At 35.1% G+C, this 27,874-nt stretch overlaps 1 protein-coding gene across 8 annotated transcripts in view; it reads left to right on the forward strand.

Annotated features, from left to right (window-relative positions):
- NBEA (neurobeachin) overlaps nucleotides 1-27,874 on the forward strand; it is a 602,800-nt gene that overhangs the window by 303,046 nt on the left and 271,880 nt on the right. For all 8 annotated transcript variants that reach the window (XM_036831611.1, XM_036831614.1, XM_036831612.1 and 5 more), the window contains one exon: nucleotides 2,621-2,787. In XM_036831611.1, the coding sequence (XP_036687506.1) occupies nucleotides 2,621-2,787 (167 nt within the window). The remainder of the gene's footprint in view (nucleotides 1-2,620; nucleotides 2,788-27,874) is intronic.

Consider the following 27,874-nt stretch of genomic DNA (forward strand, 5'->3'; position numbering starts at 1 on the left):
ATTTATTCTCCTGATACGACATGCGAACAAGTGTGGTGTGGCTGGAAGCCAGAGCCCACGGTTTCAGTTTTGATGAGGTTTTTATCTCAGTAAAGCAGCTCTCTTAGCCATGCAAGTTGATGTCCTAGGTCTAGTGATCTCTGACCTACCTAGCTAAAAAGCACGAGGCAGAAAAATAGCTGTTGTCGCTTTAAAACCCATAACCTCTGCTTCATTTGTCAGATGAGACAGCGCACACTTGTCATATGGGATTACACAACCTTATTTTGCAAAAAACGAACAAACATTTTAAACTCTGGTAAAAGTCCATTGACAATTAAGTGTTTGTCAAAATGAAGTTTTGTATCGCTTCAACCGTAAATAGCATCGGATATTTATAACACTGGGTATCGTTCTGTAATTTGGATGACAAGAAAAGATTGAGTTCTTTGAATATAATATGTTTAGGTATAAGATATGTCAGAACTCTAGACAAAATAAGAATATTCAATTAACTTTTGACTTCTGTTAGTAAATAAGGTTTAGATTATTAACTGAATTCCCTGCAGAATCAGTTTTGAGTTGATCATATATCTACTAAGAAAATCAAGATATTTTGTGGGAATATAAGCAGATCAATATTTGTCATGTGAAAGCATTTAAAATAGATTTTCAAGCAGCTAGATATTAGTTACAAGCTCTAACATATATTTAACCAAGATGATATTAAGCTAAGGGTGGAGTTTCTCAACCATTTTTCTTTGTTGCTCCCCACAAGGAAAATTTTTAAATAGTTGTCATCCTAATCAGCCCCCACCTTGATTTATTGTATTATCATCAATATGCTGCATATCTATTTGTGTACCGTATATGCATCTGTGCTTTATACATTAAAAGAGTAAGGTTTTTTTCACACAACCCTAGTACCAGTTTTTACCCCCTCGGGGATGAATGAGATCACTCCTGTTGATGATGCATGGCTAAGGGAGGTGTAGAGGCTATGAAGAGGATATGAAGACTCAGGGTTTTCAGATTGTGTACACATAAAATAAACTGCTAATGTAAACCTAATTTTGAGAGTATTGTCATTGTTACTTAACGAATGTGCATTGTTTTTTAACCCAGATGTTTCTATTTGTCCTTTTTAGGTTAAAGCTGTATTAGTAAATGCATTGATTGTGTGTATGTTTGTGCGTGTGTGGTTTACCAAACTTATATCACTTTTAAATTGTAAAAGATTTTGTAAAAGTCATAACATTTTATACTAGGACTTTTTGAGGAATTTCTGTATCTCTCATATAGGCCTGTAATTAAGAGAAAAAATGTATTTAATTTGAGATGGGTACTTCACAGTTAATTTTTTTTTGGTTAACCACTGTAATTGTTAAGGAAGAAAAATGAAAATTTAATTTTAGTCTCCAAGGAGCTAATGAAATATTAACCTCATTATGGAGGCAGATCATTGTACTAATTGGTGATTCCCTGTACAAAAAGATAAATTGGAAAATGAATTAATCCTTCTTAGGTTACTGTAGGGTTATTTCTCTGGAAGAGATGACTTGTGGTAGTAGTCTATATCAATAGATAGTTGAAAGGAATATGTTCAGATACCTTACATGAAAGGTTTTTACTTTGTAATGATGAATGTGAACTCATTATATGTATTTTTTTAGACGTACAAAACTTTTTTTTGTAGTTATATGACTTGTATTACATACACGATAACATTAAAATCTGCAGTCACTCTACCCTATACAAAAATTATTATACAAAACAAATCAAACTTATGGTTAAAGAGATGTTCATCTTCATGTTCATGTTTGTATTGAGCCTTTTTGATACACAATGAGATTGATTACCTGTGTTGCTAATACCAATGAACTTGAATACAGATAGCTGACAGGACAACTGATTATTAGGGAAGATAAGATTAAGGTAGTAGTTATCATGAGAAACTTTGAATACATTAGATTCTAGAGCTAGGAGACACTGTAGAGTAAACCTTGTTTTAGCCCTTCATTTTACATATGTAAAACTGAATACAGTGAAAAAAACAGAATTTGCATAAAGTGTGAAATTAAATCCAGGTCTAAATTCCTAAACTACTGCTTTCTCTTCTACACCACATTGCCACTTACAAAATGGAACACTATATATTAAGTGGCAAGTTTTTGATCTATTTATAATTATCAGGAATATAACTCTTATTTTAAGTGAGATATAAACTATATAGGTTAAAATAATAAGTAGGTTTACATTTTTAATCATTTTGTTTCTAAAATGCTTATTTTTGGAATATGTTAAAATCAGAATTTCAGAATTGGAAGGAACCTTAAAAGTCATTAATTACTTGATTATATTACTTAATAATATTCAAATTACATATACTTTATGTATAAACACAAAGAAAGAGCATATTTTTACCAGTTTGAAAGGTGATTTTATATATGTGTGTGCGTGTGTGTGTGTGTGTGTGTGTGTGTGTGTGTGTGTATTTTAGAATAAACTTTCAAAAGATTACATTATTTGAGTTTTTAAAATTGAATCGATAATTATTACCCTTTAACTCAAAGTTAAATATCATTTCTTTCTTACACACAGTAGAGGTTTATTATCATGCACTGTTTGTATTTCTTTGTAGTCGCAGTGTGCCCAATACGCTGCTGATAGAAGAGAGGAAGAAAAGATGTGTGACCATCTCATTAGTGCTGCGAAACATAGGGACCACGTGACTGCAAATCAGCTGAAACAGAAGATCCTTAACATTCTCACAAATAAGCATGGTGCTTGGGGAGCAGTTTCTCATAGGTGAGTTATAAAAAACTAGAAGTAAATAGTAACTCATAGGTTAATTATAATAGTTATAAGTAAAAAAAACTATAAACTTAAAAATTCCTTACAAAATATGATTTTAAATTGTAAAAAATGGCTTAATTTTTCTCCTGAAATCTTTAGTAATGACTTTTGAGAATGGTTTAAAAGAAAATCTAAACTTTTAAAAGTAATCTAATGGAAATTTTTTCTAATTCATAATAATATATAACATAATACAAAATTTGTTTAGGCAAGTATTTTAGACTACCATCTCTCATATATAACATGGGTGTTAGTTATAAGAAGTGACTTGTTTTTAATCTTTCAAAGTCAACTCTTCAAATTATTAAATTTATATCATTCTTAATTTTTTTATGCACAAGTAATAATAATATAAGTATTCACTATGAAGAAGTAATACATTCTTTTAAATTTTTTTCTTCTATATTTCTCTATGCAGTCTTTCTTAGGAAAGTTTTCATCTCAAATTAGGGTATTTATGATATTATAATACAAACAAAACCAAAATTGGTTGTTTTTGCATTACAAGTGTTTTTCTTCCTAAAGTTTTGTGAGCATAAAATTGTTTTGTTATGTTTTGTTGTCCTCTGCACACTGCCTTCTAGAAAAATAGTAGTGAAGCAGGTCACTATATTTTGATTGCTAATGTTCTTCATTTATATATCTTCATTTTATCTTATCTCATTGACTGTTTTTATTAAATCTCTGTCTGGAGGAGTTTAGGGATTGGGTAAATGTGGACAAGACACTAAGAAAAATTGTGGTAGAAGTGATTCTGTTAGTTAGAGAAGAACATCTAGAATATGGCCAGGATATTATTTGACAGACTGTCCTGGGGTCTCAAGTATAAGACAGATTTAAGAAAACTTTATTATTTGAATTTAAAGTAAAATTATAACATAATGTCTTTAAAAATAGTTAACACTCTCCTTAAAAAACTAAAAATAGAACTACCATATGACTCAGCAATCCCACTACTGGGCATATACCCGGAGAAAAGCATAATTCAAAAAGAGTCATGTACCACAATGTTCATTGCAGCTCTATTTACAATAGCCAGGACATGGAAGCAACCTAAGTGTCCATCAACAGATGAATGGATAAAGAAGATGTGGCACATATGTACAATGGAATAGTACTCAGCCACAAAAAGAAACGAAATTGAGTTATTTGTAGTGAGGTGGATGGACCTAGAGTCTGTCATACAGAGTGAAGTAAGTCAGAAAGAGGAAAACAAATACCGTATGCTAACATATATATATATGGAATGTTAAAAAAAAAAAAAAGGTTCTGAAGAACCTAGGGGCAAGACAGGAATAAAGATGCAGACGTAGAGAATGGACTTCAGGACATGGAGAGGGGGAAGGGTAAGCTGGGACCAAGTGAGAGAGTGACATGGACATATATACACTACCAAATGTAAAATAGATAGCTAGTGGGAAGCTGCTGCATAGCACAGGGAGATCAGCTCAGTGCTTTGTGACCACCTAGAGGGGTGGGATAGGGAGAGTTGGAGGGAGATGCAAGAGGGAGGGGATATGGGGATATATGTATATGTGTAGCTGATTCACTTTGTGATACAAAAGAAACTAACACACCATTGTAAAGCAATTATACTCCAATAAAGATGTTAAAAAAAAATAGTGAACACTCAATATTTGTTCCTTATAATAATAGCAATACCACCACATCAAACATTTATTAAATATTTATTGTGTGCTAGGCACCATACTAAGAACATCACATGGGTTATTTTGTTTAACATTCAGAACATCTCTATTAAGGCTGATACTGAAATTTTTTTTTCATATTACAATGAAGAAATTGAAGATTTCAGAGGTTAAGTGAAACTTAGATAGTATCACACAACTTGTACAAATAGAAGCAGAGTGTGTCAATCAGGGCTCTCCAGAGAAACAGAAAAGAACCAAAAGGATATATGTAAGACATAGATATAGATAAGATATAGCTATGGATATGAATATGGATATGGGTATAGATATATATAGATTTATTTTAAAGAATTGGCTCACATGCTTATGGAACCTGGCAAGTCTGAAATCTGTAGGGTGGGCTGGCAGGCTGGAAGCATAGGCAGGATTTCTGTCTTGGGGCAGAAATCCTTCTTCTCCAAGAAGCCTCAGTCTTTTCACTGAAGACCTTCAACTGATTAGATGAGCCCCACCCACATTATTGAGAATAATATCCTTTACTTAAAGTCAACTGATTATAGATGTTAACCACATCTCCAAAATACCTTCACAGCAACATCTAGACTAGTATTTGATGAAACAACTGAGCACATAGCCTAGCCAAGTTGGCGCAGAATTTAACCTTAAGACAGTACAATAGTACGAGCATTTTGCCCTAGCTATAGACCTTATCTCTCTCTTTGTGTCATCCGAATTGGATTTATCTGCTCAGTTATATATAGTGAGGACTATAACATTATATTGCTAATAATTCAACTGGTATAATGCAGGATATTGCCTTAAATGTATAAAACTGTACATGGTTTGGTTTTAATATTTCACCAGGTAATTAAAATACAGCTAAAGGACAGAGACTTCAATAGTGACAGTCATGTGGTAACGTGTCGAATGCATCCTCTGCTCAGCTTTCCCTTTGTGATAGCTCATTAGATAGACGGGAAGACTGGCAATAGAACCCCTCAGAAGAACAGGTATCCTTTGTCCTTTTCTGCACATTAACTCCCAGGGCTGATTAACTGAAAAACACACAGCCTTTCTATTATCATCCTTTACTAACTGGGACACTGAACTCTAATCTTTCTTAGTATTTGATTAATTAATAAGGCTCAGTTGTTGGACTGCTTCTCCTTTTTGTCTTATTCACTCTCTAGGCAATTTTATCTAGTCTCATGGCTTAAAAAAATACCAATATATCAGTAACTCCCAAATTCTCCAGATCCTCTCCCTTATCTCCAGACATGTATATCTTCCTACTTGGTATCTTCCACTCGGATATCTAGTTGTCATCTCACACTAACGATGATAAAACTGAGCTCCTGAGATTTTCTCCCAAACCAGTTCCTCTTGCAGTCATCTCCTTCTTAGACATGGGGAACCCCAGTCTTACAGTTGCCCAGGACATAATTGTTGCTCTTATCCTCAACTACTCTTCACACATCCCATATTGAGCCCTTCAGCAAATTTTATTGATTCTGCCATTAAAAAAATCCAGCATTTGACTGCTTTTCACCATTATCTTTGATATCGCCTTGATCCACGACACCATCATTTCTCACTTGACTTATTGCAGCATTACTTTCAACAGTCTTCCTGCTTCTGCCCTTGTCCTCCTAAAGTCCATTCTCAGCATAGCAGTGTGGGTGATTCTTACTAAAATGTAGAACCCTTTGCTCCTCTGCTCAGGAACCTCCAGAATTATACTGTGCAAGAAGGTAACCACTAGTCAGATGTGGCTATACAAATTTAATTAATAAAAAATTTAATTTAATTAAAAATTTAGTGCCATAGCTGCACTAACCACATCCAAGTACACAATAGCTGCATGTGTCTTGTGGTTCCCATATTAGACAGCACAGAACATTTCTATCATTGCACAAAATTCTATTGGACAGTGCTGCTCCAGAGACTTCCCATGTCGCTGAAAGAAAAAACCTACAAGGACAAAGAAATGTAGAATAGTCAGAGAAGTCCATTCTGATGAGGAACCATTTGAACAAAGAGCTGTCTGAGCATTTCAAGCAGAGAGAACAGCATACAAAAGAAGGAAGTGCTTGGCCTGTTCATAAAGTAGTCAGAGGACAGTAAGGCTGCAATGGAGTGAGCCATGGGGAGGGAAGGTACTGTCATCTGGCCTTCGTTAGCTCTTTGACCTGCTTCTCCTACTACTCTCCCCTTGTACTTTTTGTTCCAGTCACTGTAGCTTCCTGCTGTTCTTCAAGTTTGCACGATATGCTTGCTCTGTTTGGAATGCTTTCTTACAAAAAACCCATGTGGCTAGCTCTCCCGCTTTGTTCCAGCTTTAATTCAAATGTACATTCTCAAAAAAGTCTTCTGTAGCCACCCTGTCTAAAATTCTACTTCTTCCTCCAAATATTTTGTACTACATTCCTCTGCTTTATTTTTTTCCTTTTTCAAAATTTTATTACTAACATACCGTATATTTCACTTATTTATCAGTTGTATTGTTTTGTTTACCACTAGAATGCAAGCTCTGTAATGGAAGGGATTTTTATCTCTTCTGTCCACAGTGTTATCCCTAGCACCTAGAATAATGCCTGATGCACAGCAGGTGCTAAGTAAATGTTTGTTGAATAAATTAATAAATGAATGCTTGGTATATATCCTTTGATACAGTGATGCTACTGGTAATGGAATGGAAAAACAACTTAGTCTATTGTCTGCGACGCTTTTATATTTTAAATGAAATAATCTTATTAAATGACAAAAAGTACTTACCCCTGCATGAAATGACAGCTCAAGCTCGTCTAGAAAACAGGATGAACAGTTTCTACTTCATTGGGTTATTTTAATGGTAAAATGAAATGTTATGTGCAAAATGCTTAGCACAGCGTATGGCACATAGTAGATGTCTCGTATTTGTCAAGTCACGTTTTATGTTCGGCAGCTCTTTACAAAGAGCCTTTTCTTAAAAGACTTAATTTTTTTAGAGTAGTTTTAGGATTAAAACAAAACTGAGTGAAAGGTACAGAGATTTCCCATATACTCCCTCCCCCACACATGCGGAGTTTCCCCCCATCAATGTCTCCCACCGGAATGGTTCGTTAGGGATGAATCATAATCACCCAAAAGCGTAATCACCCAAAGTTCATAGTCTATCTTAAGGTTCACTCTTGGTTTTGTGTATTCTATGGATTTAGACAAATGTGTGATGACATATATCCATCATTATAATGTCATACAGGGTAGTTTCACTGCCCTAAAAATCCTCTTTTCTCTGCGTATTCATCTTTCCTCTCACCCCATCCCTGGCAATCACTGATCTTTTTATTGTCTCCATAGTTTTGCCTTTGTCAGAATGTCATATAGTTGGAATCATATAGTATGTATCCTCTTCAGATTAGTTTCTTCAATGTAGTCATGTGCAAGTTTCTTCGTGGCTTGATAGCTCATTTCTTTTAGTGCTGCATAATATGCTAGTGTCTGGATGTATCACAGTTTATTTATCCATTCACCTACTGAGGGGCTTCTTGGTTGCTTCCACATTTTGGCAGTAATGAACAAAGCTGCTGTAAACATCCATATGCAGGTTTCTGTGTGGACATAAGTTTTCAACTCCTTTGGGTAGATACCAAGGAGCGCAAATGCTGGCTTATATGATAAGAGTATGTTTATTTTATGAGAAACCACCAAACTGTCTTCAAGGTGGCTGCAAGGTTTTGCATTCCCACCAGCAATGAATGAGGGTTCCTGTTGTTCCACCTCCTCACCAGCATTTGCTGTTGTTGGGGTTCCAGATTTTGGGCAGTCTCGTAGGTGTGTTGTGGTATCTAGTTGTTTTAATTTACATTTCCCATAATGTGGAATATATTTCCTATGCTTATATCATCTGTATATCTTCTTTGGTAAGGTGTCTGTTAAGGTCTTTGGTCCATTTTTTAACCAGGTTGGTTGTTTTCTTATTGTTGAGTTTTAAGTTTTCTTTAATAGTCCTTTATGTCAACAGTCCCCAACCTTTGTGGCACCAGGGACCAGTGTCGTGGAAGACAATCTTTCCATGGAACCGGGGCGGGGGGCGGGGGGGGGATGGTTCAGGCGGTAATGCGAGTAATGGGGAGCAGTGGGGAGCTGCAGATGAAGCTTTCTCGCTTGCCCACCGCTCACCTCCTGCTGTGTGGCCCCGTTCCTAACAGGCTGCAGACCAATACTTGTCCACAGCCTGGGGGTTGGGGACCCCTGCTTTATGTCATGCGTCTTTTGCACATATTTTCTCCCAAACTGTGACTTGTCTCTTCATTCTCCTTACAGTGTCTTTTGTAGAGCAGATGCTTTTAATTTTAATGCAGTCCAGCTTATCTATTATTTCTTTCATGGATTATATCTTCAGTGTTCTAGATTTTCTTCTATGTTATCTCTAGGAGTTGCATTTTACATTTAGCTCGGTGATTCATTTTGAGTCAAGTTTTGTGAAGGGTGTAACATCTGTGTCTCGATTTATTTTTTTGCATGTGGATGTCCAGTCGTTCCAAAACCATTTGTTAAAAAGACTGTCTTTGCTCCGTTGTATTGCCTTTGCTCCTTTGTCAATGATCAGTTAACTATATTTATAGGAATCTATTTCTGGGCTCTCTATTCTGTTCCATTGACCTATTTGTCTGTTCTTTCACCCATACCACATTGTCCTGGTTACTGTAGCTTTATAGTAGTTCTTGAAGTCAAGTAGCATTAGTCCTCCAGCTTTGTTCTTCTCCTTATAGAGTCTTTTAAAGTAGTTTCCCATGCCACTTAGTCACCCTCTAACTTGAAATATACAGTTATAATTTATTTTATTCATTTAATGAGCAGATAACTCTTCAGCTCCTATTTGTGCTAGCATAGTGGTGAGCAAAACTGACTTGTTCCCTGCCCTAACATAATTAAATTATAGTCTAGTAGAAGGGGCTGATGCTAAACAAATAATTAAAGCAATAAAAGATGTTAATAACAAACTTTGGCAAATGCTAGGAAAGAAAATATAGGGTACTGTGAAAGAGAGAGTATAGCAGAGGATCTTTATTTTATAATTTTTTTTATAATTAATTAATTAATTTATTTATTATTTTTTTGGGCTGTGTTGGGTCTTCGTTTCTGTGCGAGGGCTTTCTCTAGTTGCGGTGAGCGGGGGCCACTCTTCATCGCGGCGCGCGGGCCTCTCACTGTCGCGGCCTCTCTTGTTGCGGAGCACAGGCTCCAGACGCGCAGTAGTTGTGGCTCACGGGCCTAGTTGCTCCATGGCATGTGGGATCCTCCCAGACCAGGGCTCGAACCCATGTCCCCTGCATTGGCAGGCAGATTCTCAACCACTGCGCCACCAGGGAAGCCCGAATCTTTATTTTAGGTTAGGGATTCAGGGAAGACTTTCAAAGAAGGTCGGTTTAAGCTAAGTGCTGAAGGGATGAGAAGGGGATCGTCAGCAAAGGGTAGGGTGTAGAACATTAAGGAGAGAAATATTACAAAGATTCAGAGTGTAGAAATAATAAAATGAACAGAAAGGGGGCTAGTATGCCTAGAGCTTAGTGAGCAATGGGGATAGTGGCTTGAGATGAGGCTGGAGAGGAACATATGAGCCAGATGATTTAAAGCCTTGTAGATCATGTTAAGGATTTGTGACTTTATCCTAAGTGGCATGGAACACAGTGAAGGGTTTTGAGTGGAAGAGTAAGATGATCTGATTTATGTTTAAAAAGATTAGTCTGGCTGCTTTATGAAGACATATGCTGGAAGAAATAGGAAAGTACGGTCACCCACTTTATAGCTGAGTTCACATGTCACCCTTGCTATAGCGTTTCCTGGGTTCTCTATCTTTCCTAAGCCTGCCTCCTCATATTTTGTTGTTATTATCTGTATTGCAATTATCTATAATATATTACTTAATATTTTATAGCAATGTGAATGTGCCTGTCTCTTCCAATAGACTTGTAGCTTCCTAAGTGGAGGGATTGAATAGTACTTATATTTACATCCTTGTTCTTAAATATATGTTAAATCTGAAGGAATTTCATCTCTATCATGTTCTACTTCCTGTTTTACAAAAATATGCTTAATTTTAACATATAATTCTTTTTAATTTTATCTTTTGACTCAGTGATGCTGCTGGCTGTAACATGTTTTAGCTTTTGAATTAATATAATGTTATTGATCTATATTTCTTCTCTGAGGAAAAACTAGAGTTTGATAGCTTTTTAAAAATGCATATTCAAGAATTAATTCTGTCACATAATACTTAGGATTTACAAACAGTTTTCCCTTATTATTTTATGTTTTTGGATCATACTTCCTATGTCTTAAACTACATAATGCAAATTTTAAAATGGGCAAAGGACCTGAATAGACATTTTTCCAAAGAAGATATACAAATGGTTAACAGGTACATGAAAATGTGCTCAGCATCACTAATCATTAGGGAAATGCAAATCAAAGCCACAATGATGTATCACCTCACATCTGTCTGAATGGCTACCATCAAAATGATAAGAGATAAATGCTGGAGAGGACAGGTAGAAAAGAGAAACCTTGTGCAATGCTGGTGGCAATGTAAATTGGTGCAGTCACTATGGAAAATGCTATGGAGGTTGCTAAAAATATTAACAATAGAACTATCATATGATCCAACAATTCCACTTCTGGGAGTATATCTGGAGGAAACAAAAATACTATGTTGAAGAGATATTTGCACCACCATGTTCACAGCAGTACTATTTACGATTGTCAAGACGTGGAAACAACCTAAGTGTCTATCAGTGGATGAATGGACAAAGAAGTTGTGGTATGCACATATACAATGGACTATTATTCAGACATTAAAAAACAAGGAAATCCTGCCATTTGCAATAATGTGGATGGACCCAATATTATGCTGAGTGAAATAAGTCAGACAGAGAAACACAAATACTGTTTAATCTCATTTGTATGTGGACCCAGAAAAAAAAGAAAAAAACAAATTCATAGAGAAAGAGATCAGACTTGTGGTTACCAGAAACAGGGTTTGAGGGCAGAGGGAATTGGATGAAGGCAGTCAAAAAGTACAAACTTCCAGTTATAAGATAAATAAGTACTAGGAATGTAATGTACAACATGATGACTATGTTAAGACTGCTGTATGGTATATGGGACAGTTAAGAGAGTAGATCCGAGGAGCTCTTGTCACAAGGAAAAGAAAAACTTTTTTTTCCATTTTCTTTTTTTTTTGTTTTTGTATCTAAGATGATGGATGTTAACTCATTGTGGTACCATTTCATAATATATGTAAGTCAAATAATTATGCCATACACCTTGAACTTATACAGTGCTGTTTGTCAGTTATTGGTATATCTCAACAAAACTGGGGGAAAAAAACCTTCATAAGCCATAACAACTTAAATTAAAATCAGGAGATTGTCAGGACTTCCCTGTTGGTCCAGTGGTTAAGACTCTGTGCTTCCATCGCAGGGGGCATGGGTTCGATCCCTGGTCGGGAACTAAGATCCCACACGCCGCACGACTCGGCCAAAAAGATTAAAAAAAAAAAAAAGATGTACTAGGCCCTTGAGTAAAAAAATACCCACACAACACACGCGCACACACACATGGTCCCAATTTTTAGTGTGCGTTTTCATATAAGCATTACTATTGAGATTTTGTTTTCGATAGGATGTTGGTAGGAACTCACATTTATTTAGTGCAGCTATGTATCGGCAGTAACTTTGCTGATGCTTCGCATCTAATGCGTTATTTTCATTCTAACAACACTGTAAGGTAGATATTATTTTTCCCATTTTGCAGCTAAGAAATGTGAGTCTCAAAGAGAAGTTGAATAGCTTTCCCAGTGTTACATAGGTAAATAGTAGGGACAGGATTTGAATCTAGATCTGTCTAACCCTAAAGCCCATGGTCATTCCAGTGATGAAATTAATTACTAGTTATTGTATTAGTTATAAATATTATCAGTTGGAATAATGAAATAAAGAGAACTTAAGCAGGAATAAGACTCAAACCTCTGAGGTTTTAGAAAATATTTTTAATGTTTTACAAGTTCAAGACCCGAACTGAATTAACACTGGAACTCCTACCCACAGAGGTCAAGATATAACCTGCAGTCTGAACCTAAGAGGGTTGATTGGCCGGTAAAACAAAAACAGACAAACAGACGTTCTCCATAGGAGATTAGCAGGATGCAATTCAAAGTTATTTGATATACAAAGAACCAGGAAAATCTTGACGTTTCTTAAGGAAAGACAATTAACAGATACCAATTCCAATTCCCAGAGGTTGGAACTATCAGATAAAGATTTAAAAACAGCTGTTACGACCATCTTTCATGAAGTAAAGTAAATATTCTTTAAATGAATGGAATGATAGAAGATCTCAGCAGAGTAATAGAAAGTATAAAAAAGAACCAAATGAAAATGAAAAATATAATATCTGAATAAAAAATAAGTAAATAAAAATTAAAAAATTTTAATGTAATCTCTGAAATTTAAAAGATACACAGACTGTAAAAAGTATTTGCAAGTCACATATCTTACAAAGGACTTACAAAAGTATACAGGTATAAGTATATATATTTATACAAGTATAAAATTATACAAAGGACTTAAAAATATATATATACATATATATATACACACACACATTTATAGGTGTATATGTTTATGTGTATGTATAAAGGACTCTCAAAATTTAATAAGAAAACTAACGTTGCAATAAAAAAGCGAGCAAACATTTGAACAGACACTTCACCACAGACAGTATACAGATGGCATAAGCATATGGAAAGATACTCAATATCCCTAGCTCTTAAGGAAATTAAAATTAAAACAACAATCATATACCACTACCATTAGAATGAATAAAATTAAAACAAAACAAAAACCTGGTAATGCAAGAGCTGGCAAAGATGTGAAGCAACTGGAGCTCTCATACACTGCTGGTGGAGATACAAAAGGTCCAGACTCTTTGGAAAGTGGTTTGGCGGTTTCTTATACAGTTTAACGTACACTTACCATATGACACAGCAATCCTCCTACTCCTAAGTATTTACCCCAAGAGAAATGAAGACTTACATTCACACAGAAACATGTACATGAATGGTTATAGCAGCTCTATTAATAACTGCCAACAATTGAAAACACCCTAGGTGTTCTTCAGCTGATGAATGGATAAGAACCTGTGGCACATCCATATGCTGGAATGCTACTCAGCATTGGTAAGGAATGGTCTGTTGATAATGCAGCAGTCTGAATGCATCTCAAATGCTTTCTGCTGAATAAAAGAAGCCAGAACACATTGTATAATTCCACTGATACATTCTGGAGAAAGCAAAACCTTAGGCAAATAAAACACATTGGTGGTTTCCAGGGGTTAACAGTAGGGGGAGGATTTGACTAGAAAGGGCTAACGTGAGGGAGCTTTGCAGGGGATGATTAAACTGTTCTGTATCTTGATTGTGGTAGTGGTTTCACGATTCTATGCTTTCGTCAAAATTTATAGAACTGTACACCCAAAAGACTGAATTTTACTGTACCTAAGTTAATAAATTTTTAAAAACTTAAAGGCCCCATATTTATAGATGATTCTTGAGCTGTGAATACTAATATTTAACAAACTATATTATATTTTTAATATAGAGAATTGCAGTCAGATATTATTTCTTTATTGTTTAAAAGTTAAATAAGAAGTCAGATTATCTTAGTTATATACATGCCAACACAGGTATATTGGAACAAAATTGGATTTCCCTGCAACTAATACATATAAATGAATTAATTTTTACTAGATGTATTTTTTTTAATTATACAGTTTTTTAAATCCTTATGTATATGTACTAAATGTGCTGTTCTCTAATAAAGATTATGAAGTACTCAGAAGGGAAAAAAAGAAAATTTTTCCAACAATTTTCAAGTAGTTTAAAGTGTCAAGATTTAAATTAGGAATGTGCTCTATAGTCAATGAAAGTTGTTGTTACAAGTTGTGTTGCCAAGATATTAGTAGGTACTGGGTTAGACTAAACAATCTACTAATTGTGAGCTCGTTAACACTGTGAGATCTTAGACATGGCCAAAATATATATTTCTAATCCCCAACAAATTTCATCTCTCCTATTCCTTGATTTACTTCTTTCATCCCTCCCTCTCCCCATACAACACACATATGCAAATTGTCCCTCAGTAGGTCATGTCAGCAGTACATCTATATGCTTTCTTCTTCCAAGCACTGAAAATGGTTAGAATATGGATTCTTCCAGGGTTGTATATTGCTGGGTAGTTTCATCAAGGCAAAGGAGCAAGAATATTAAGGTACAAGTAAGAAAATGGTTGAAGTGATAGAGTGGTAAGTGATAGACAATCTAGGATAGTTAAGGAAGAGAAGTAAAGAAAGAAGGGGATTGAAACACAGAAAATAATGGAGTCAAGAAAACAGGAGTTGATGAACTGAAAGGATGGGAAGCTCTAGGATGTTTGAATTTAAGATTTCTGAAATACATCAGTACAAGGTTAACAAATCTAGAATGTGGTCATGAAAATAGTCAAGTGGAGTCGAGTTGAAAATCATAGTAATGAGGAGGTCAGTAAACTGAAAGGATGGAATCTTGCATGTGACACTTATGTTGAATTACCCAAGATAATTCCAGTATTTGGGATGGAAAGGAAGATTGTGAGCATCTTCTAAGTCTTCAGCAAATAAAAGGAAAAGCCTGGGAGGCTGATAGAGTACTCCAAATGGGGAAAGGACCAAGGTGGTATTACCAGATTCCACAAAGGTCTTAAAGGAGTCTCAAAGTTCATCTTCCCTTAAATAAATATATATATATATATATAGAGAGAGAGAGAGAGAGAGAGAGAGACAGAGAGAGACAGAGAGAGAGAGACAGAGAGAGAGAGAGATATGATGGCAAAACTTTAACAGCCTGTCAGATCATTTTCCCTGATAGAATTCTAATGCAGATCATAAAGGTAAGTACAATGAATTGAAAAGACTAGATGATTTTAGATCAGTAGGGATTGTATGGGTCAGGACCAGAAATGCCTGTTATTTGGATGCGAAGGTGATCAAGCTGAAACCTATATGACCCAATTGGTTACCAATATCATTCTGCTGCTTTTTTTCCTAAAATATATAGATTTTTTAAAAAATTAGTATGATTATTTTAGTAAGTCTCTTCAAAGTAAGACACTTTGTAAAATGCTTAATATAGCAGTAGAATGACATAAAATACACAAATGATAATAATGAAGAAAATCAATAAGCAAATATAAAGTAAAAAATTTCACAAAAATTAGACTACTTTCTCAGGCATGGAAGTCATTATTTTTAAAATAAAAATTAGTGTTTTGGATCTCCATGGTAACGAAACTTCTCCTTGGCTAATAAATGGCATAAAGTTTAAAATTTTTGACCATTTGCAGCAAGTGCCTAGAGTTAAAGTGAGATTATCACAGTCTCTCAGTCTTTTATTTGGCTGCTAATTAAAATATCCATATACCAAACAGTAGAAAATATTTTTCAAGCAGTAACGTCTGGTATCTTGGCAGATGGCAATTTTGTTGGAATCATTGGAGATAGTACATTATTAGGCCATTGAGAAAATTTTCTGGACTCCTTTGTTGTGATTGTTTTTATAAGCTTGCTTTTTGAGTTAGACATTTTTACTTAAATATCATTACATTCCCTAAAATAATATGTTCAACTCATTGACTTTTTAAGATGCATAAAAAGGCATAAAAACATTTTTACAAACATTAGGAATTTGAATTCCAATAGTATTTTTCTCAACAAATATCCCCTTTTTATAACTGCATCTTTTTTTGTTGTTACAAATGAAATGAATAGTTTACAGTGATATTGTTCCATATTGTATGCTAAAATTTTATGAATTAGAATGTGAAGTATTTTTTATATCTGTGTTTATAAGTAATTTAGTGTCCTTTGTCAGTTATAAGGGTTGCCTGTTTAGTTGGAAAGTGCCATTGCCCTAGAGTGCTGTATTTTGAAGTCATCTGTCATGGATACAATGTAGAGAGAGAAGACTATTTATGTTTATGGCATTTTAAGTAACTGAGCTAAACCCTTTGGAATATAGAGAAATGGCTTATTTACTGTCATCACTGTTCACTTAATCTTGTGACCCTGACATGATAGCATTCCCATAAATCTCCCTGTGGGTAGCTCAATAAAACAGATGAACATCAAAATGTAATGATTGTCTCAGCTTTAGGAATTAACTGTGTGATGGAATAAATATGGCCCAGATAGTGATACTACAGAAGCATTTTACCACTCCCTTTCTCTGACAAGTAATGCTAGAAAATAATTATTTAATATAATTTATATTCTATTTTCGGATAGTATTTGCAGTATCTAATAGTCATTGAGAGAAAAAGAAAATAGATACAAATTATATGTATATTGTGACTTTTTTAAAAGCAGTTAAATTTTTTTAGCATATTTAAGATTATTAATATAATAAAATTGGTTTTTACAATGATGTTTTGATATAGCTTGATTTTATATTGTGTTTTCATTGCATTACATCCCTGTGTTAATTTTTTTCTGTATGCACTTTTTTAATATTTGAGATTATATAACTCCTCAAACATAAAGTCTCAACGTCAGTAGTTTTTTTATCCCACCCTTTTTATAAGCAACTAGTGTCGCATTCCAGGAAAAAGAAAATTGAGGACATTGAGGCATTCAAGAAAAAAATTAACATGCCACACTAGAATAAATTAATGGAAGAAACTAAAAGAACCTAACACTTCTCACTGTACTATATGTCAGAGACCATCTCCACAAACCAGAAGAAAATCCACCTTTTCTTCAACATTTTGAAAAAGTAAATGCTATTAATGCTCTCATTGCTTAGATAACAGATCTATAGAATAAAATGATCTTAAAGAAGTTACATTTGTCTCCCAACAACTTCCATATAAAAAAAACTTTTTGTCAGTTTTGGTTGGTGTGGTAAAACCTTTAATCCTCTTTTCAAATAGGATTTTATACTTTGGCTACTATTAATCCAATTTGCATGGTAATGATAAATTCTAAACACCAAAAGTGTGCTATATAATGTAAAATCTATGGGAAAAAATAATAATATTTATGTTTTTATACAAAGATTATTTTAGAAATATAACAAATCTCTGAAACAAACCCTCATAAGCATTTTAGTAGCAATCCAAGAAGGAAACAAAGAAAATGAAACTCTGAACCCTGTCAGAAAAGACCAATTACTAATACGATACAAGTCACCAGAAAAATAAGATGAATCATATATCTTTACTAATTGACTCTTAGACCACTAGCATCAGGTTGAAAACAATCTTCCATGAAGAGAAGGTGGATGTGTATCATTAAAGAAATGGTCAGCTCCTTTACTTTAGGTGTAGACAACTGAGCCCTAAGAAGACTTTCTTCTGTTTTAAGAGCCTTTCAAGCTAATATAAGCCCTAAAAACTTGGTTCATATGATTTTTTTTTTTTTTTTAATTTGGCTGTGTTGGGTCTTCGTTGCTGTGCGCGGGCTTTCTCTAGCCACGGTGAGCGGGGGCTACTTCTCGTTGCAGTGTGCGGGCTTCTCATTGCGGTGGCTTCTCTCGTTGCGGAGCATGGGCTCTAGGCACGTGGGCTTCTGTAGTTGTGGCTCGCGGGCTCTAGAGCGCAGCGTCAGTAGTTGTGGTGCACGGGCTTAGTTGCTCCATGGCATGTGGGATCTTCCTGGTCTTGGGATCGAACCCATGGCCCCTTCATTGGCAGGCGGATTCTTAACCACTGCGCCACCAAGGAAGTCCCCAGTTCGTATGATTTTTCTAGAAGCTACAAATGGTAATGTCTCTTTGTAGACAGTCTTAAGACAGAAACTGTTTTCTTTCAGGTGAGGTTCTTTTCTGTTATCATTATTCAGTAAATAGTTACCAAATTGCAGTCAAACACTCTATATATGAAGATGCTGTTCAGAGCCAGGGAATGGGGTGTTCCATAAAGAGGATTTTTATGCCTTTTGAGTCTTAACATAAATCTTAAAATTGCGTATGGCTGGCTTTTGTATGAAGAAAGACATTTGAGGGCTAGGCAATAAAATATGCCAAATATAAACCATCAAATAGGCATTTTTAAAGCTTATAAACTAGATTTATCCAACTGAAAAGCTGAGCGTGTTTTAGTGCACTTTAAGATACATTATTAAGCAGTAAGTTAACAAACATATGAAAAAGACAAGCAGCAAAATACCTTGTTAACTTCTTTAGGAGCAGTCATTACGAGTATGATAATTAAATAGATAATTACAATTTTCACCTTTCAGTAGATTTGATGGTGTCATGGTCAGAGTTATGTGAGCATTAGTTTCAAGTATTACTAGTTTAAGGGCACTTAACTGATGCGGACCTTGTAATTGTTCCCTTGAGGAAGAGATGATACTTAGTTTAAAATAAAATTGATAAATCAGTTGGTTTTTATGTAAATCTGTGTCACATATAGGTCTTTTTAATCCATATCAGAAGTGAGATTTTTCTTCTCTGGTTTAACCTAGTAACTTCTTATTTACCATCTCCCAGATCACTTTCATGAAACTTCAACTTTGGTCAACTCGGATTTGATCTGTAAAATAGTAGTCATCTCACAACCTTACACACTCTCCTGACCCAAACTTTGTGACTACTCTCTGCTCTTCTAATTTTGGTATATAATCCAGAACCTAGAGAAATAAATTACCTCAGATTTGTCACCATGTATTTCTTTAATTTCTTCAATATCTATTCTGTCCAACTTGAAACCATGCCATTAAAATGGTTTTCACTTTGGAATTACAGTTTCATCCATCTTCCTGCAACCCAAGATTACTTGTTTTTATTCTGGATATGTATCATTGGGTTGGCCAAAACATTCATTCAGTGTTTTCTGTAAGATGGCTCTAGTAGTGCTTAGTTGTCTTTAACTTCATTGAAAACAATATTCTTAGATTGTATTGTGACAGCTGTCATATCAATGTACATTTTAAAAAGAAAACTTATCAACATTGGTGAATTTTTAGATAGTCATTTTAATATTGAAGATGGATGGAAAAAGCGACATTTTCAGCATATTATGCTTTATTATTTCAAGAAAGGTAAAAATGCAACTGAAACACAAAAAAATTGATTTGTGCAGTGTACAGAGAAGATGTTGTGACTGATCGAACATGTCAAAAGTGGTTTGCAAAGTTTCGTACTGGAGATTTCTCGCTGGACGATGCTCAACGGTCGGGTGGACCAGTTGAAGTTGACAGTGATCAGATTGAGACATTAACTGAGAATAATCAATGTTATACCACGCGGGAGATAGCCGACATACTCAAAATACCCAAATCAAACGTTGAAAATCATTTGCACCATCTTGGTTATGTGAATTGCTTTGATGTTTGGGTTCCACATAAGTTAAGCGAAAAAAAATTCCTTGACCGTATTACCACATACGATTCTCTACTTAAATGTAATGAAAATGTTCCGTTTTTAAAACAAATTGTGAAGGACAATGAAAAGTGAATACTGTACAATAATGTGGAACAGAAGAGATCGTGGGGCAAGCGAAATGAACCACCACCAACCACACCAAAGGCTGGTCTTCATCCAAAGAAGGTGATGTTGTGTGTATGGGTGGATTGGAAGGGAGTCCTCTATTATGAGCTCCTTCTGGAAAACCAAATGATTTATTCCAACAAGTACTGCTCCTAATTAGACCAACTGAAAGCAGCAGTCGACGAAGAGCGTCCAGAAGCAGTCAACAGAAAACACTTAATCTTCCATGAAGATAACGCAAGACCACATGTTTCTGTGATAACCAGGCAAAAACTGTTACAGCTTGGCTGGGAAGTTCTGATTCATCTGCCGTATTCACCAGACATTGCACCTTCAGATTTACATTTATTTTGGTCTTTACAAAATTCTCTTAATGGGAAAAATTTCATTTCATTTCCCTGGAAGACTGTAAAAGGCACCTGGAACAGTTCTTTGCTCAAAAAGATAAAACGTTTTGGGAAGATGGAATTATGAAGTTGCCTGAAAAATAGCAGAAGGTAGTGGAACAAAAGGGTGAATATGTTGTTCAATAAAGTTCTTGGTGAAAATGAAAAATATGTGTTTTATTTTTACTTAAAAACTGAAGGAACTTCTTGGCCAACCCAATATAAATCCCTTTACACCAGTATTCTTTGTTTCATTTTTTGAAACAGTCTGCACTCCAGATATTTTAAAGTACCTCTCTGATCTATGTTTAACATTTAAAATTTACATTATTATTAATACACAGTACATTCCTCTTAAGTAGGTTGTGAAGATTAAAAACATAGTAGGTGCAAATGTTACTTATTATAATTCTTATGATTATTTCACTCCTTGCTCCATAGTTCTCAAAAGAGGTAACTTCTTAACTATATAAAAATCCAAAAATATTTAAATTACACCTAAAACATAGTATATCAACTCATTTCAGTGTGCTTTGGGTTTCAGTTGCTGGCTCTAGAAAGTATTGTTAAGAAGAGCCTACCATTCCAGCCTTTGCCAAGAAACAAATACTTACACCATCCGAGGCACGTATTTGTTGTCCACTGAATGACCTTTGTTGAAATCTCACGTGGTCAGATCAGAATTTCCAACTGTTCACTTGACGTCTTTAACTAGGTATCCTATGACATCTTAAAGTGAAGAAAACGGAACTTAGCTGTTAACACTTTCGGTTTAGTTCCTTCCCTCTCTCTGCTTCTTTAACACATTCTTACTTGCTTTATATCCCTGCCACATTGTATGTGTGTGTGTGTGTGTGTGTGTGTGTGTGTGTGTGTGTGTGTGTGTGTATATATTTTTTTTTCCTTTTTACTTTATTGCCAAAACCCTGTGTTCCTCAGGAGTTGAAGTTCTTGGTGTGTATCGGAGTGCCTGACATGTAAGAGGTGGTCTGTAAATAAATATTGCTGAGTAAGTAAGGAAGTGAATGAATGAAAGAATGAATGAATGCAGGAGTTCAAAGTACCTATAACTGGTCCCAAAGAATTCTGAAATATTACCAAATGTACCCAAAAAGAAACTTCTACTGTTTTATTTTTCTAATTTATATATGTACAGTATTATAATTGATTATTGGAATATTCATCAGCATATTTTAAGCCCACAACATTTACAGAAGCTTAAAAGTATCTTTACTGTTCTGATTTCTAATAATTTACCTTATGGCTTTCTTTTATACATCTCACTGTCATCTAGGCTAAAGCATTCATTAATTGGTGTTGCATTTTTACAAATATATAGAAATACATGGCTAGAATATTTAGTAGAAATAACCTCCCTAAATAAAACTGTGGCAGAGTACTGTTCACTAGTAAAATTCTTCCAAGAGAAACAACATCAACTACAACACTGTAAAGTCAGAAATTCAGCCTTTGGTTTTAAAACTTAAAGGCAGCATTTTAAAAATTACTAAAGTTAAAATGTGTTTAGGTTTTTTGTTTTTTTTTTTTCCTGGGTAATTAGCTATTATAAATCACCTTGGCATTACTTTCCTGGCCTTTCAAAAAAGTACATACACAACTTTTGGGTACTTCTACTAGATTGTGTTTGTTTACCTAGTTTAAATCTGATTTAAAACTCATGGTGTACATTCATTTCTTTTGATTTTTTTAATTAGCATCTAAAACATCTCTTTTGATTCAAAAGTTTTCAGTCATGCCATTTTCAACTTTAGGTCATTTCATATCTCATATTCATGTGCTCTTTTACTTTTCAGCAGGTTTTTATTCAATGAAATTTAAGATGGTTATGCTATTTTTGTGTAATTGTTTAAAAAAAGGAAATCTTAGGAAATCCTCTCCTATTCAAAGAATAAGATTATATCAAGCTTCATCCTCTTGACTTTGACTTTTTGTTTTTCCTCCCTCCACCTTAAATGAATCATAGTTAAACATACACATTTTCATGTTTCATTCTTTACTTCCACTACATAAAAGACATGAGCAACAAAGTTTTTATATAATATAAACAAGGGATACACCTTACTATGTCTCTGTTTTGCAGATACCTAGAAAGGTGGCAAGTTAACTTATGTTCCCAGAAACTACATGAAATTATAGCATTTAGGAGGTTGAAATTTATAATAAATGAGAGAACTTCAGCTTTGTAATAATAAATTATCTAGAATATATGAATTCATAAAATTTAAGGAATTTTAGGAGAAACGTTAGGCATGTTTCCTAAATTTTTTTAATTTACAGTTTAATATGAGTGATATGTTTGTTGTTTCCAGTTATATTACTTAATAAATTATTGATTCTTGAATATTTGAAAGGTAGTGCTTCTTTGTTAAATATTTTTACCTTAGAAGTCTTTTTAGGGGAAACTGTCTAACTGGGATATGATTTGTCAGGGACTTATTGGATAGTATAAACCATAAACTTTTGTTGTTGTTGTTGTTACTTTTTTAAAAATTCCTTTTGTTTTTGGTCAAGAATAGGGAAAGAAAAATGACCCATTATTTTCATGATCTAAAGGTTTTACTGCAGCAGCTGAGCAGCTCACTTTTATTCACTGCTACATTAACTTTTCCATTAAGGGTACTGCTGTAAAGCACAGAGCCCTTCAGCATTATGAAGTTGCTGTCTGGCATTTGTTCGTTGATATGGCTGCTATATTTGAATGTTGCAATCCTTCCAGAGTGAAAGCCTTTATCACTTTTTAAGAATGTTGCTTCTCTCATTTTAAATTTAGTTAAATTTCATTTCACTGCTGTGGTTTAAGAGTCTGTAAACATTCTTATAAGCCTGAATTTTTTCCTTGTTTAGAACTTCTGTCACTTTAATGACAGTATAATTATAGTGTTACTATTATTCATAAAATTCAGATTTGCAAGAGACAAATGTTATTTTAGAAGAAAGGCAAATACTTTGCTGTCACGCATGTCCTTTAGTTCATTTTTCTTTTTCTTTCCTTCTTTTCATTCATTCTATAAATTATCCCACTTGTCTAACATTACACAGGACCTGAGGAATGGTCTCCAGGAGGCTGAAGTCTTAGGGGGGAGACTGATGACAGAAGGAATAGGATGTCCTCTCTTCTGGATGGTTAGACTGCTGAAGGAGAGGGAGATTAGAGTAGTGGAGAGGTTAGGAAAAAGGGTTGTGAAGTTGTGGGCACATGCTCCAATAAAGGGAGAGAAGTTGTGATAGGCCTTCTTAGGGTTAACGGTGTGGTTCCCCACTGAGCAGCGTGTCTCCTGTATTGAGGGACCCTGTCCAGCATTTCTTCCTAGCAAATGTTTAGGCCTCCTTGCTTCCTGGTGAGAGGATAAATTCTATGGTAATGAAAAGGTTATGACAGTCAGTTACCCTTTGTTTCATATTTAGTGAAAGAGTTAAGCAATAGGGAAAGAGCTGATAAGAAACAGGTTTATGCTGTGTGATGTTTTGTTTGTTGACAGGTTGGGGTCGAGTTGTTTTATTTTGGTTTTGGGTTTTTTGGGTTTTTTTGGGGGTGGGGGGTGGGGAAGGGTTGAATTTTAACTAAACAGAGATTAAGAGAAGAGATGGACTTCCCTACCAACTGTGGGAGTGAGCTACAGTGGTGGCAGGATTGTTGATGTTGATCAAAAGGAGTATTAGGCTAAGGAGCCGCAAGGACCAGCAGCAGAGATGGTGAAACGCTAGGTAGAGGAAGAAGCTAATTTAAATACTGATCTGTGATTACGGAGGAAGACGTAGGGCAAAACCCAATCCCCTGCCAATGAAGGACTAAAAGGTCCATTTAGGTTGAACTGAGGAGGCTGGCAGTGAGAAGGAACTATCCTGTAGGGATTAGGGTTTGACAGGATATCCCTTTCTTGTACAGTAGTAATCTCTATTCTTTATAATTGTGATGGTTAATTTCCCCCAATACAGATACTTCCAAGCTTTTACATCTGAAGCGTGTAACTGTCATGAAGCAGCAAAGTGTCGTTTCTCATTCCATAACTTCGTTAAAATTTACCTCTTCCAATGAATAAGCCTCTAGCTCGGATCCCAGTGATTGTTACTTATCCCTCCCAGATATTTAGTCTTCCAGTTGTCGTGAACTGATTTTAAATTGCTTTTTTGGCCCAGTGCTTGGAAGCCATTTGACTTCTGTCTTCACAGTAACTTCACTTAAACTCTTATACTTTCCACCAGTACAGTTCTGCCTTTATGACCTCTGTTATACCTGTCTTTCATTTACCCAGTTAAAACAACAACAAGAAAAAAAAACAAAAAACCCACGAACATACACACAAGTACACAATTTCACTCCCTGCCAAAAACAAAAACACTGATTTGGATCTTTTCATTGAAATCTTTTATTCTTACTCTGATTGTTTCAAGCTCTTTACTAATCACTTTAAGATAGCAGCTTAGAGGAGATAGTGCCCTATCATAGTATCTTTCCAAAGAACCGTCATATTTATTCTGATTACAGTGTAGCTTTAGGATTAGAAGAACAAAATTGAATTGATATGATATATTGATATCATGTCAATAATAATGATAATTTTGATAATGTTATATCACAATTGAATTGATATATCATTGAATCTTACTGTCTTGGGAAAAAAGGAATTTAGATGTACAGAATGAGGAATGTGCCTGTGTATATGTATGTGTGTGTATCTAGGACTAGGCCTATGCAAACTAAAGTAAATCTATTTTTATTGCATCCCACCTTGTATTTCAGAGGTCCCTGCTTCCAGAAGTCTCTCTGGCCCAGGTGACTGGCATGGCCTCTGAAAAACAAACCTTAATAAAACCTCTTTCCTTCATGGGCATAAGTCTGTTTTGCTAGTGGAAACTAAAAGAGGTTCATAACTAATAAGAATGAATGTCTGTGGTCAAATTCCAGGAAATACAATTGGTCATTCTAAATATATATTTTGGACATTTCCTGCTATGTTTAAACTATATCATGACATTGGCTGGCCATTTAACATCCTCTGCTTTGTATTTAGCTTTGTAATTTTCCCTTGTGTATTGGTAAAGAATGCAAGTAAGGTCAGGGTTTTGGGTCAAGGGTAGATTTTATTTTATAGGTAAATCAAATTGTTAGATTTGAATTTCAATAAACAGTGAAATGGACCACAGATTACTACAGTGTGAAAGAAGAAGGCAAACAAAAGGCATTAGAGGAATTAGCACTTTAAAGTATGACACATATGAAAAGTGCATATATCATGATGAAAAAGATCAATGAATTTTCAAAAACTAAAAACGTCTGTACATTTAAAATGGATAACCAACAAGGACCTACTGTATAACGTAGGAAACTCTGTTCAATATTATGTAACAACCTAAATAGGAAAAGAATTTGAAAAAAGGATAGATACACTTTCACTTTGCTGTACACCTGAAACTATCTCAACATTGAGATAGTTTACTATAATCAACTATACTCCAATATAAAATAAAAAGTTAAAAAAAAAAAGCAGTTGTCTGATAGCCAGGTCAGTTAGATATAAGAAGTTTCTTACTACAAACCGGTCATTTGGTTTTTTGAAAACTAGAAGCTTGGTGGAATAAATACAGAATTGACATTCAAAAAAAAAATAATCTTTTTAATAAAAAGGTCTATGCAGTTACCATTCTTTTTTTTTTTTTTAAACATCTTTATTGAAGTATAATTGCTTCACAATGGTGTGTTAGTTTCTGCTTTATAACAAAGTGAATCAGCTACACATATACACACGTTCCCATATCTCCTCCCTCCCGCATCTCCCTCCCTCCCACCCTCCCCATCCCACCCCCCCAGGCGGTCACAAAGCACCGAGCTGATCTCCCTGTGCTATGCGGCTGCTTCCCACTAGCTATCTATTTTACATTTGGTAGTGTATATATGTCCATGACACTCTCTCACCCTGTCACATCTCACCCCACCCCCTCCCCATATCCTCAAGTCCATTCTCTAGTAGGTCTGTGTCTTTATTCCCGTCTTGCCACTAGGTTCTTCATGGCCTTTTTTTTTTTTTTTTCCCTTAGATTCCGTATATATGTGTTAGCATACTGTATTTGTTTTTCTCTTTCTGACTTACTTCACTCTGTATGACAGACTCTAACTCCATCCACCTCATTACAAATACCTCCATTTCATTTCTTTTTATGGCTGAGTAATATTCCATTGTATATATGTGCCACATCTTCTTTATCCATTCATCTGTCGATGGACATTTAGGTTGCTTCCATGTCCTGGCTATTGTAAATAGAGCTGCAATGAACATTTTGGTACATGACTCTTTTTGACCTATGGTTTTCTCAGGGTATATGCCCAGTAGTGGGATTGCTGGGTTGTATGGTAGTTCTATTTGTAGTTTTTTAAGGAACCTCCATACTGTTCTCCATAGTGGCTGTATCAATTTACATTCCCACCAACAGTGCAAGAGTGTTCCCTTTCCTCCACACCCTCTCCAGCATTTATTGTTTCTAGATTTTTTGATGATGGCCATTCTGACCGGTGTGAGATGATATCTCATTGTAGTTTTGATTTGCATTTCTCTAATGATTAATGATGTTGAGCATTCTTTCATGTGTCTGTTGGCAATCTGTATATCTTCTTTGGAGAAATGTCTGTGTAGGTCTTCTGCCCATTTTTGGATTGGGTTGTTCGTTTTTTTGTTATTGAGCTGCATGAGCTGCTTGTAAATCTTGGAGATTAATCCTTTGTCAGTTGCTTCATTTGCAAATATTTTCTCCCATTCTGATGGTTGTCTTTTGGTCTTGTTTATGGTTTCCTTTGCTGTGCAAAAGCTTTTAAGTTTCATTAGGTCCCATTTGTTTATTTGTGTTCTTATTTCCATTTCTCTGGGAGCTGGGTCAAAAAGAATCTTGCTGTGATGTATGTCATAGAGTGTTCTGCCTATGTTTTCCTCTAAGAGTTTGATAGTGTCTGGCCTTACACTTAGGTCTTTAATCCATTTTGAGTTTATTTTTGTGCATGGTGTCAGGGAGTGTTCTAATTTCATACTTTTACATGTACCTGTCCAATTTTCCCAGCACCACTTATTGAAGAGGCTGTCTTTTCTCCACTGTATATGCTTGCCTCCTTTATCAAAGATAAGGTGACCATATGTGCGTGGGTTTATCTCTGGGGTTTCTATCCTGTTCCATTGATCTATATTTCTGTTTTTGTGCCAGTACCAAACTGTCTTGATTACTGTAGCTTTGTAATATAGTCTGAAGTCAGGGAGCCTGATTCCTCCAGCTCCATTTTTCGTTCTCAAGATCGCTTTGGCTATTCGGGGTCTTTTGTGTCTCCATACAAATTGTGAAATTTTTTGTTCTAGTTCTGTGAAAAATGCCTGTGGTAGTTTGATAGGGATTGCATTGAATCTGTAGATTGCTTTGGGTAGTAGAGTCATTTT

This window comes from Balaenoptera musculus, chromosome 18, assembly GCF_009873245.2.
Source record: "Balaenoptera musculus isolate JJ_BM4_2016_0621 chromosome 18, mBalMus1.pri.v3, whole genome shotgun sequence".
Lineage (NCBI taxonomy): Eukaryota > Metazoa > Chordata > Mammalia > Artiodactyla > Balaenopteridae > Balaenoptera > Balaenoptera musculus.